The sequence below is a fragment of the Pelecanus crispus genome, chromosome 6, assembly GCF_030463565.1.
Source record: "Pelecanus crispus isolate bPelCri1 chromosome 6, bPelCri1.pri, whole genome shotgun sequence".
Taxonomy (NCBI): domain Eukaryota; kingdom Metazoa; phylum Chordata; class Aves; order Pelecaniformes; family Pelecanidae; genus Pelecanus; species Pelecanus crispus.
The window spans coordinates 33615982-33629266 of record NC_134648.1 but is presented as its reverse complement, the minus strand read 5'-3'; the positions used below and the strand labels follow the sequence as shown (position 1 = coordinate 33629266).

Genomic DNA, 13285 nt, shown 5'->3' with positions numbered 1-13285 from the left:
CTCCAGAGATACTAAAACCAGATTTCTAAAGATCTGCCAAATCAAAGCATTTGATCCAAGGGATAAAGCATCACCCCCAAAATTTTTGATCAGTGCTTCTCTCAGCGACAATGTGTTGTTCATGACCCAGGAAGTCTTGAACTAATGCAACTCTCAAAGCCCCCTATGAATACAAAGTGGTTGCAGTAAAGAGAGTTCCAGTCAAGCATGTGAAGAGAAACAACTGGTGCTGCTCCCAGCTAAAGTACTCACCAGTAATTCCTTGGGAGATATCTTATTACTTCTTCTTTACAAAGAAAACTAAACAGAAAGCACAAGGCCACACAAAATTGACTTCTCCATGTCAATATAGCAACCCTCCCCCTTCTATTATGCAGGTGAGCCCGTAATGGTAAGCAGCGACCATGCATAGCAGTGAAGAGATTTCATCCGGAGCATCGGGAAAGTACATGATCTTTCTAGTAGAGCCCAGGAGGTACGGCATTAGTGACAGTGAATAATACCACAGATACCTCTTCCCATATTTAAGTGTCCGTTTGTTTTGATGTGGGTTGTGCCTTTGTGTTCTGGATGGGAACTGTGTGCTGGTATGGCAACACCAGGAACAAAGTGTTTCTTGACTGCTGGAGCTCCTCAGGCCTGGAAGCCAAAAGCTGATGCTCTCTCTCTGAGCAGCTCCCGACACAAATGACAACTCCAGCTCCCTGCAAATGAAGAAATCCTTCTTATAGGAATGAAGTCAAATCCAGGCACTCAGACTTTATGTCACAATCAGCTTGAACAGGATATCAAATATTCCTAACATTGGAATTGCCTGTATTTTTCTGAAAGCAGGCTCTGCTGCCCTTGGTGTTGTGTACGTAGGCTCTCTACACAAGTTACAACATAGCTGGGGTGTACATTGCCACTAGGTGTTTTATATTTTTGTACATTCAGTACACCACTTCCCAGTCAAACAGAAACCTTTAGCTAATTATTAGCTTCATTTCAAAACTTTCTCCTCCTAATTTAGTTTCCTCTTTATCAAAGTTACAGACATTTAGCTCCTGAATGCATGATTGATTTGTAATTATTCTTGTCTTGCCCCTCATGTAAACCGCAATCATTTGCACTTGCATGTCTCCTTCTCCAATTCTACTGCTCTCTGTAGATTTTAGTCAGAGAATCAATAATGGTAAGGGACTAGTTCCTTGGCTCCCCACCCAAGTGACAAACTACAACCAGCTGTAGTATATTCAGATTGAATCCCCTGCAGAGGACAGAACTACCTACCAAATGTAACAGAGACTGTAAAGCTCTCAGCCTTCTGAGGCACAGACAGACCGGAGAACAAAGAAGGTCATTCCTCTTAATCCAGTCTCCTGACAACAGACTCTCAGCTATTCCAGAGAAGACCTCCCTGACTGGGGCTTTCTCTCTGGGACTTTGACTTCTTAGGAAGTCCAAAGTCACAGTTCACAGGAGCTCAATTCAGTTGACTAAATTGAGGTGTCTAATGCCATCTGGGACATCCAAAGGTATCCATGACCTGCAAAAGAGCCATGTCCTGGAAGAGGAGGTAGACACCAGGCAAGATTGCATAGGGCATCTCAGATCACACTAGACTTCCATGTCTATTAATTTCCTTTCCTTCCAGTGCTGCCTGCCTCTGCTTTACTACTACTTCCTTAACTCTGCATGGCCCAGGCCACCTTTCTGAAATTCTTCCCTTCTCCAGAAGGATTTTCAAAGCAGACTTCTAACACATGTTACCTTCTGGGGGCTCAAAGACTGGTGGATTCAAGCAATACATGTGATAGCCACGGTCACAGTCATCACAGAAGAGCAGCTGGTCCTGAGGCAGGGTTGTTGGGGAGACAGTAGGGAAACAGGGAGAGAAGAAGAGGAGAAGAGAGAGAGAAAATGATGTAAATTAGTCTCTTGCCCAGATGAAAATAAGCATGGTAACCAGCAGTGCTCAGCTAGGAACACAGAGCGGCAACATAGAGACTAAGAGACTATTGGGAACATAAAAGGCATCACGTTTGTGTCCAAGGTCAACCACCACCCTTCTCATCACAAAGTCTGTTCAGTTTCTATCTGGAAAATCTGTCTGAGAGGTGAAGGACTTCCTCTCCAAGGTGGCCTCACAATGCAGGAGCAAAAGCTCTTAGGCCAGGGATATGCTGTACTGAGAGAAGAGGACAGGCATCCCCACTCTGCTGGGCTCCAACATGACCACGTGCTGGATCTCAACCCTTCAGGGGAAACCTTTCTCATCAAAAGCCTGGGCTCAAGCAGTTCTCCAAAACTCAGCTGAGTGGTGAATGATCTGTGAAACAGATAGAAATGATGTGGTCCCACCATGTGGTCTGCAGATCTTTCATACTTTTGTGGGGGGAAATCTGCTCTGAAGTATCCCATGACTCCTAACACAGAACAGCTCCCTGTTTTCAGATTTCCATATTTATTGCTAAAGCAGAACAAAATCTCAGGCTTCAAATTTATTCTGTTATAGGGATTGTAGTCTTAGCCAATCACCTCCAATGTTCTCCAGACACTGTCAATTCTCCAAGTTTCTCACAGACTATCAAGGACCCTTAGCATCAGGTTTGAACTGAAAACCCCACAGAGAGGACACTGTTCAGCTGCAGAGTCTGGATCATGGATTAGAAATCACTGGGATAGGTGATTACATGACTAGAGCGAGGCCTAGCCATCCCAGTTCAAATGCTTTCATGTTTCCCAAGTCTCATAATTAAGATTAAAAATCATGCCAAGGTGGTAAGCAAAATCAGGGACAGAAGAAATATACTTGCCGTCTCTCGGGTTATCACCCATTCACATCTACTCCTGATTACCATATTGAAAATACCACTCTTTTGCAGCTCCCTGCGACATGAGTTTATGGCCTCCAGCTAATTTCTGTTGGATAAGCATACAAACCACAAGTATCGCCATCTGAAGTGGCCCTACATGATACCCGCGGTGATTTCAGCATAGACCGACAGCAGAATGGGGGCACTGGGAAGAAGCCCATCTCTACTTTCAAGGTGGCTCTTCCTCAGAGATGCATGAAAGCAGCAGTAAAGCCATGACCCACATCATTGCCACGTGCTCCTCAAGGGCGGGCATGACAGTAGCTTGCAGTGACACTTGTTTGCATGAAAAGGTAAATGAACTCACATCGTTCTCAGAGGTCCCACAAAGGCTGCAGGATTTGCACTCAATGCACTGCCACTGATAGGTTTTAACCGCCTCAGTCATGTTTGTGGTGAACTGCAGGCAGGTCGGGTGTCCTGAGGAAGATCGAAAACAACTGTCATTGTTAAGGCTCACTTACTGCTTGTTCATTAACCGGTATTAAATTTGGGAACAAAACGCACATGGACATGGACTGATCACAACATGGGCTGCAACTAACAGATACCAAAGAGGAAAGCAGGCATTAACCCTTTCGCTGCCGGGCACAAGAGAAAAATCAGAGTCATCCCCACCCATTCCCCACTGGCAAAGCAGTTTTATTCAGAGCTCTTAAAAATGGTTTGGCTTTGGGTTTGGTTTTCATGGGGCTTTTTTTGGAAAGAAAACAAGAGAAAGGATGAAATCAGAAACAAACGCAATTTCACAGAGAGCCCATCCGTCTTAATAGAAATTGGACTACAGTTTCAATTAGCGTTGTTTCGACCGGACTGAAGGACCTTGTGGAAATGAGGTTATTCTCCATTTCAGAGCTTCCCTTCCTGGTGTCCAAGTGGGTGGAGTAATTCTGTAAACTTTGCTTAAATGGAAGCAGTAGTGTACAGAGAAGAAGCAAGACAGGGTGGAGGGATGCAGCTTTTAATTTTTTTAAGAGCTCTGCCACTAAAGTTGGTTGGCACAGAAGAAACCAAATTGCACAGCTAACCTTCCAGGATCAAAACAAGAAACCAAAAGGAAAAAAACCCAAGCCAACTCCCACAATGAACTAAATGAAAGGAATAAAGAAGGGAAAGCTAGCAGAACAGTCACATCTAATCGGGAAGGACAATGCCAGAGTTACAACCCCCACCCCTACATGCGTGTCGACTCCAGCTTTGCAAAACAGCGGTATCACAGTAGCAGGGTCAGCAATGGGCTTTCTGGAGGGGAAAATACAAACAAACAAACAAACCAAAGGTATGATCAGCGTTCCTTCTGCAAAACAAAACAAGAAAAATATACCGCTGAAATAAAGTACTGTACTCCAGACCACCCCTATCAGGCTGAGGCAGTCCCTAAGTCACCTGCAATAATCTATTGCTTGCCTTCTTGGAAAGCCCTGTATTTAGCACCCCTCTCCGACACATGTAAGAATTAACACTGCGCATAGTTGGGAGCGGGGGGCATGGGACTGGGATAGCCAATTGCTAATACATAGAAAACCTAGAAATACAGGTACGCACATCCAGCACTACCGTGTGCTACTCCTAGAACCTTACACCGTCAGGTGGTTGGGGGTTCTTCACCTCTAGCCAATCTGCTGTTCTTAGACTACAGCCAAAGGGTGGAATTTCCACCTCCACCAGCCTAAATATCTTTTCAAGAGCAGAGAAAGAAAGGCTGATTCTCCAATAAGAAAAAGAGGCATGGCTACAGTAGATGTGGGAGTAGATGCACTATCTTCATTACCAGACCTATCAGCGGTATTTTGCTGTGTTGTCACATCACCCATCACCACCCTACAAGAAGCTTCTATATTTTCTAGCTAGTGAAGCAAACAGTTGCTGAGAATTACTGGGTAATGCAGTAATGCTGTAGGGAATATATTTCCTTTATGTGCCCATGATACCACCAAATGATGTAATAAGGATTTTGGTTTTCCAGTTATATTCGCATGGTAGTGATATGAAAACTAAGCTTGTCCAGCAAAGAAATGTGTGTACATAAGTTATTAAGGAAATTGAATAGAAAATAAAGGAGGTATTTAAGGAAGGAGGGATCAATGACATTGTTCATATCACTCTTAAGCCTTTGAATAAAGAAATGTTTTGACAGTACTGATGATCTCAGATTGGCTAAGAAGATCACTGGGTTTTGGAGCCCTTGAAATGTCAGCACAAAACAAGGGTCAGATTTTACTGAGATTTACAATAGACCAAGTCCAAACTGAAGTTCTGGGGACCTTGAAACCACAACAGTGCAGAAGGAGATTTTGTGACATGATACCTTTTCTTGCTGAGAGGACTTCATATAATTTCTGATACTACCAAACTAGCAGAACATGACATGACACTGAAATGTTCCTCCAGATCTGATTTACAGCAAATGTGGAACCTCATTCCAACACCAGTAAATAGAACAAATGTGCCACACTGCACATTGGGGAGGAATTCATCCCAATGGCAGCAAGTCAGCTTCCAGAAAGGTTGTACGGTGCTGGAATACATCACAGAAAACAACTCATACAGGGAGGTGAGTTAATCAGAGAGTTAAATAGCTTCAGTCACATTTGAAAAGAAACGGAAAGAATGGAATCAAACTTACAGAAATAAATCATGGCTAAATGCATACACACATTCACGTGCTCACTTGCCTGCGTACACACATTGCTCATTGCAGAGACTTCAACTAGAGTCTCTCCCTTTCTCAAATGACATGAAGGTCAGGTTCTGTTCATTACTTTATCTCTGTCCCTTCACAGCCATTCCTGCTCTCTTCCAGCTATCAGTCTTGACTGTCTCATTCCTCATTTGCCTCAAAAACACCTCTGCAGGTTTTCTGTGCTGCATCTTGTATCGATGGTGCCTCATCCTTGAAGTGATCCATCCTGTTTTCCAGAGCTCTTCTTAAGAACAATACCCATCACAAACCTAAAAGAAATGGGCTCTTGTGGGCTGAGTATCGCTTAGAAAATATTAATAGTGGAGTGAGGGCCATGGTGGCTTCTTTTTAGTGGCAATGCAAGACTCTATTGCGAAAAAATACCAATTTATTCATTCCATTGGGCTCTCTCTCCAAATGCTGTGACTACGAAAGAGTCCAACAAATGCCCACAGCCATGTCTGCATAGCCGCAGATTGCTCTCTGTTAGCCCAGGGCTTATGACATGTCTAAGAGAAAAAGAATTCCTCGTGGACATGTCTTTCTTCAGCCTCCAAGTCAGATCCTCTTTCACATTAAACAATGTGCCTTGTGGTAACATGACCCCAACCTAATGTCATTGGAAAGACTATTTTCACTTATGCCAACAGCGTGATGAGGCACTGTAGTATATGGCAAGCATGTCAGTAGATACTCAAAATATTAAAACTCTTTTTCCTGCACTCCCTGCTCTCCTTCTTCACAATCTATTTTCCTGCTACTTTGATTCAAAACCCAGTGTTTTTCATGACCTAGGAGAAAATTCACACATCTGAGACTTCCTGGGGCAGTGTTAGTGAACATGATCTCTGCTCCATATCACAGCACTGCTTGGCATTCCCTGCGTGGCAGAATATCTGAAGATAAAGCCCTGCAGCTGCATATGGTGGGGTACTATAGGTAGATTCAAATTCCCTTTAAAAAAAAAAAAGGCTAGTTCAGCTCACAATTTTGCTTTACACAAAGAGCAGTCCAAAATATGGTTCAAGTTACAGACACTGTGGTAGCACACGAGCCAGAGAGCTGGAAAGGTCTTTCTTGCTTAATTTCATCACTTATGTGGTCAAGATGAAGAAACAGTTTCATTTTGCTAATCTTGAGATAAACGAAATTTGCTACCACAAAGGTGTGCAGCAAAGAGTCTACAGCTAGAGCTCAGTTAATAATTCAGGTGGTGGCTCGGCCCTGGCAAACCCTGGATCACTCTCACATGTCTGTATCAGCTCCACAGATCTAACAGAGGGAAGAAGTAACACATATTTATGGTGTCACCAAAGTCAATAGACAGACCTCTAAAATACACCCCAGGAGCAGTTCTGCTGAAGGAGAAGGTGATATGTTAACATCGACAGTTTCTAATCTACCATAACTATTCTCTACCTAAACTTTTGCTATGCCGCAATAGCTATAAAGAACATAGACAATAAAACTTGCAGTGAGAAGGTTTCCAACAGCTCATCCCGCTGTCTTAGAGCAATATTTTAAAGTACAGATCAGGCCTGAAAGCTCCTTCATCTTTGTTGAAACTCTCCTCTGGATCTGAACCCTGCAACTGAGACTGTATTTTATAGTGACACCCATGTTTCACATGCCACTGACTTTAATTGTACACTATGTCCACCAGACATCTGGTCTGAGGAGTGGGGGGTGAACACATTTAGAGACCATTTCTTGACTCCCACACCCGGTGCAATTGCAGACTGTTGTTGAGGAGTATTTATTAACATAAATACCCCCCCGCCAAATCCTAAAAATCTCTTCTGCTTACACTGGCTGTATAACACTAAAGACCAAAACTGACATTAAAGGGCAGGAGCAATCTGCTGCTCCCAGGCGCTCTGTGACCAGTGAAGGCCTTAGAACGGCTCATTAGTGCTTCTTCAATAATGGATTCTGCATCGCAAGATTAATTGCAGCCATGTGCTCTGTCACACCCGCCACAGACTATTTAAGTTAACAATCCAATCAATAACCTTTTTCAAACAAAGGCAGAGATTATCTTGAGAGAAAAAATAAGCAAAGACTCCTTTTTTAAAACAAATGTGAAATTATTTATATAGAGTAAAAAGAATTTTCACCCGGTTTCCAGTTCTTTCCCTTATCTTCACTGTGTAGTGGTGGGCTTTTTAATCAATGGCATAATGAAAACTCACAGGGCTCCTGGCTATATCACATCAGAATTTATTCCATAAACTGTTCAGGTCTTTAAACAACTATAAATACATATTACAGATATAATGACCTATGTCAGAGGAACCCCATCCAAATAATGGAAGTTTTACATGCAAAGAAACTGCAAAATTTCCTCCTGCTAAGACTGAATAAGCATTGCTGTGACCACTGCCATCGTTAGACAGAATTATTACCGTTATTTGTACAAAAAAAAGGGAAAATAACTTGCAATTCTAATAAGGGATATGATTCTATGGTTAAGACATAAAAATTTAGCCCTCATTTGTCTGTCTAAGAATGCATGCTTATAGATATGAGTGTCAACAACAGAGAGATTAGAAAGGGCCCTTAAAAGCACAAACCACACAGCAACACCAAAAGGCTTGGCTCTGCCAGAAACCTGGGGCTCAAGGAGCTGCAACTCTCAAAAGGACCAAACATTACTACAGGATGAGGATGGGGAGCTCCTGGCATCTTCCTGGCCCTTCCCATCTTGCAACATGAAGGCGTTACAATGCAGGGACATAAGCCTGCCTCCTCAAATGGAGGTACTCATAAACAGAAGCCTTCAAAATTGTTTGTGGGGTAAGGATCCAAGGCACCACCTGCCACAGTACCTCTGTGATACAGGGAAGCAGGAGTATTTCATTATAGAAAAATGGAACATACTTCCCAGCGGCCAGGGCAGGGGTGAGTGTCAGAGGCTGCAGGTGCAGAGCTCTTGTCTCACCCCCTCCAGCACAGAGCCCTGCTGAATCCAGCTTCTGAAGAAAAACAAGCAAACAAACAAAAAAGAAAGTCTTCCTCGTAGGCACCCTTGGGTTTTATTACTATTAGACAGAAGAGGAGAAGAAATATTACCACCCTGAATTTCTACATCCTGATGGAAATCAGAAAATCTGGCTCTTTCTCCCAGTGTCCAAGGCACTGTATTCCAGCACCACCAACTCTGCTGCAGAAGTGAGTCCAAAAGGACTCGGGGGCCTCGGTGAATAGGCTGGTCAGTCTGATTTGGTCAGAGACCAACTTTCCTCTAATCTAATATGCCTAGTAATTGTGGAAGAATTAACGCTTTTAATAATTGATGGAGCTCTGAAACCATTCAACCATAGCAGAGCTTATAGTTCCTATTATTTCATTTCCTGGCCCTACAGTCGTTCTGGCCAGCATGGACAGAGCTTAAACCGAGCCCACAGAAATGGAAGGGGCACTCTGCTGCATTAGCACCCGGGACTGGCAGCCAGCTGCACTCCGGAGGTGGTGGTTTGCTTCTCAGTACTGCCAGTTCCAGTGGAAAAAGAGACATAAATTACAAGCAGTTGCTCGAAGATTCGGCACCGGTAGAGGAGAGCCCGCTTTAATTGCTCACCCAAGGGACAAATAAAACCCCTGTGCAAAAGATAGTAGCTCAGCCCCAGTGGTAGTTAGGCAGGTGTAATTGGAGTCAATGGGACAGACCTGTGTTTGAAAGCAATTAACATCAGAGATCTTGAGGAAGTTACAAAATGGTGGTGTGCGGAAGGCGGCACTTGCAGCTCACTCTCCTGCACTACCCTGCTGTTGCTTTAGGCATGCAAACACCAAAGGGCATCGGAGGAGTGAGCTCCTACTGAAACACCCCTTATCTTGAGGCACTCCCCAGAAAATTTTGTTGCCTGAGGGAAGTCCACCCACCAGCTCAACTCGCTCCCAGCTTTGACTCTACAACGCCGCATAATTTCCTCTGAAACATTTTGAAGCGTCAAGAGCATGAGCTAGGACAAAGAGCCTGGGCTACATCGGGAGCAGAGCTTGGCTCAAAGGCTGCTCATGTGCATAAACAAAATGAAGGATCTGTGCATACACAGACTCACGTGCACCCAGAGAGATCGGCCACGCACAAGGCAGAGTAACTCTGTCTGGCATGGGGCGGTGGGAGGAGCTGGGTGGGATTTGGGGGTGACCTCCAGAGCATGCAAAGAGAGAAGCCAGGAGCAAGTTATTCTGGGCATCCCAGTGGTTTGTCAGTCAAATCACTCCCTCCCCACACACCATCCCCTTGGTAGCAGATGCCACAAGCCTTACAGGAAAACTACTTGAGCAATGGTTTAAAAGAGTTTTACTGCGATAGGTTTGTGTGTGCCTTTGCCTGCGTAGCCCCCGTTCCTCAGCATGCACAGTCCAGCCATACATATCTTAGCAGGGAGAAATGGAAAACAGAAGTTACAGTTTTTAAAAGCCTCTAAAAACTGCCGACAATTAACTTTGGCATATACAGATCACTGCCCTGGGAGAACACCCTGTTTTGCCCCTCCAAAACTGCATGGGACAGCTGACATCTGCACCTCCATTTCATATCGTCTGGGGGTTTGGGCTGCAGCAGGTCTGCAGAATCTTGCTCCTCTGTCTTCCCCTCCGAGGCTGAGCAGCGGAGATTCGGGCACACACCTGACACGCTGCTCAGTTCACTGCAAAGATGCTGTGGTAATGCAGAAGTAAGGCAGCAGACTGGGCTCTGTGCATTTCCAACACGGGGGATCAGAAATGGCCCCCAACCTTAAAGCCAAAGGAAATACCGCACGCCCACAATGTCCCATCTCAAAACCAGCCAGCACTCTGCTCCCTCCTCTTCCAGACAAGCCCCTATTAGCCACTGTTGGCCACTAGACAAAATGGCTATTTCTTGCCTAAGAAAAATAATGTGGAAGCACTCAAATAACCTCGTACTGAAGCATCAGCTTGTTAATGTACTGGTAAGTCATGCCAGCACTGTACAATTCCTGGGGGTGAATTAGGTCAGAGTGACCTCCAGAAAACCCACCAGGCTGCATAGCTGCGCACCGCATTATGGGTAACGATCTGCTAATTGCCAGGAGGCACTTGGGCTGCTTACCAACACCAACAGGAAGGAAACCTGCCTGCAGGCACCGCACGGACTCCATATGCCAGGGACATAGCTCCTAATAACGAGAATAAACCCATTTATAGAGCGCGAACCGGCCAGGAGGACGGGCACCGAATGCTAATGCTGCCCAGCAGGTACACCTCGCGGGGGTCGGCTATGTGAGACCCCCCCAGCAATACTGCCCACGCAATGCCCAGGTTTTGCATTTGGTTGCACAGTGAAGTAGGGGTGAGGGAGATGAAGATGAAAATGCGGCAGTGGGAGGAAGGCTGCTTATCCAGACAAGATGAATCACCACAACCTGGAAAGCCAACATCCCCTTTGCCCGGGGGACATTTTTGTTACCCTTCAACAAACTGCAGTGGAAAAAAACCTCCGGCGCGGCTCCGACCTCGTCGCTATGCACTGCAGGCTCCCCAGCCAGGCCAGCTCACACACCACAGAGCTTTCAATCAACTGGCAGGCTCACTAAACCCTTTCAAAATGAGCAACCAAGCAAAAATACTTGGTCATAAACACTAAAAATAGGAATGGAGGATTGGGTTTTGTTTTGCTTTTTAACTTGGTGAAGCCAGTTCTTCCTAGTGCATTAAATCCACCTCCCTGGCAGCCCATTTAGAACATCTCCTCCCCCCTGGGAGAGCCAAAATCCTCAGCTATAAAGAGAGGAGTGGGGTGGTATTTAAAATGCTAGGGAAACGGCAGCCTGAATAGCTTTCCGTGAGAGCGTTACCTTTGTTAAAACCCCCCATAAAAGAAGATATCAGCTCTGCCCCTCCTCCCCTCCCTTTAACCTGAACAAGGACTCTGCTACCTGCTTGAACCCGTGTCTGCTGCCCAAATATCTGGTCAACATTCCCCAACATTCCTGGTGTTAAACTGCCCCGCTAACACACCCAGACAGACGGCAGCACGTCTGCAGGGACACCCAGCACTGCCCAGCGTACCCATATTATCAAGGTAGTGTTCAGAAAGACTGGCCCCAGCATTTTCATGCCGACCCGACCAAGTGTGTCTAACCCAAGCCAGTGGCAACAGCGGAGGGGACACGTCGTTTCCCCAGGGCACTCCGACCGGCACTTCTCTGCTGGGATTACACAGAATAGCGCGATGGAGGCAATGCTTTGTGACATGGGCATCTCTTCACTAAAGAGTGACCACGTTCACCCAGTCAGTTTGGAGAGCATCAAGACAAGCCCTCTCCACCACTGCAGTCCTCCTCAAGCACCGAGGGCTTTGGGGAGAACTTCAGAGGTGATTTCACCCATGGGCCAGGAAACAGCCGTCCCATAAAAGTAACTGTCGATTGAAAACAGGGTAGGCTGGCTTTATGCTGATGAATTAGGGGACACGAAAGGGAAAAAGGAAAGAGTATTACTAATCTCTGGACAAACTTTCTTTCTAGAAAGATTAAGGAACGGCTCAAGACTAATGCCCTGCCAGCACGGTTCCAGAAATTTCAAATCAAATGGCAAACTCCAGAGAAGTTATTTAAACGTCATCATTTTAATATTAAATAAACTTAACTATGCAGAAGACACCATGCCATTGCACAGGCAGTGACCTCATTGCTGTTACATGAGGTAACCACGTATCATCCAGGTAAAGAAATTCAGCACATGACGGGTAAATGGTTGATAACTGATGCAAACACGCTGTAAATGCAAGAGGTCTGACTTTCCCATGCAAGCATAATTTACACTGTTGCTAATGTGATTCTATATTCAGATATAAGTAGAACTGCCTCACTCAACTAAACACAAACAAAAACAATTTGGAGCAAGTTACTTCAGTCCCTCACTGATTTAAAGAAACCCTTTCAGCTGCCAAACGGGCAGTGTTCTCCACTCACACTCTCCATTGTTTGTAATGCAGTGCCAGAAGCTGGAAAAATCCCATTGTCTACTGATTTTTTCCCTTCTCCGTTAAACCCCGTTTGGTTGAGAATTTCTAAGTGCCAATTGAGATTTCATCAATATGGTAGCCAGTTTTCACTTCCCCATCAAAGTCCCAGCAACATCAATATCTAGAGGGAAGAGCTACAAGTGCACCCTACAGAGCAGCAGTATGCGCTCGGTGGGGGGGTGAAATGTCTCAGTTTGCTCTCTAAAAAATGCAATTTCAGGGTGATCTAAACATCTGAGTGAAGGAGTGAATTTGAATGAAGTAGTTTCAGTCAAAATCAAGCAGGAGGGCTGGAAGGGTTAAGGGGCAGCAGAGGGAGAAACTGATTTTTCAGAAAGGGTGAGACATTTTGTGCCCGTATTTCACAAACAAGAAGCCGGCCTTTCATTTTGGAGCAGTACCTTGCTTTAAAAGTGAGCTCAATGGAGTGTTTTTAAGAGAGGGAAAAAATACTCACAGATTAAATGTTTCATTCAAGCCTGTGCACACTTGGCAGTGGGAAAGGGTCGTTTCATTGAGAAAAAGAGAACGCGTTTCATTTTGAATCAAACCAAAATCTTTTCTCCTTACCAGGGTATTTTTCAGATCAGTTATTTACACAACCTTTTTGAGTAACTGTCCAACAAAATGCTGCCACAGACCCCAAAACAGTAGGTTTTTTGTTCGTTTTTCACTGGAAAAACACCAGATTAAAATCCATGATCTGTTTTCTCAGAGCTCACCAGACCTTCCACCCCAGATTAG

General features: G+C 44.8%; 1 protein-coding gene across 2 annotated transcripts in view; it reads right to left on the bottom strand.

Moving 5' to 3' along the window:
• Window positions 1-633: 633 nt before the first annotated feature.
• Window positions 634-13285, bottom strand: part of DPF3 (double PHD fingers 3) — a 91708-nt gene continuing 79056 nt past the window's right edge. For both annotated transcript variants that reach the window (XM_075712439.1, XM_075712440.1), the window contains 3 exons: window positions 3166-3278; window positions 1753-1834; window positions 634-704 (listed from right to left, as the gene is read on the bottom strand). In XM_075712439.1, the coding sequence (XP_075568554.1) occupies window positions 634-704; window positions 1753-1834; window positions 3166-3278 (266 nt within the window). The remainder of the gene's footprint in view (window positions 705-1752; window positions 1835-3165; window positions 3279-13285) is intronic.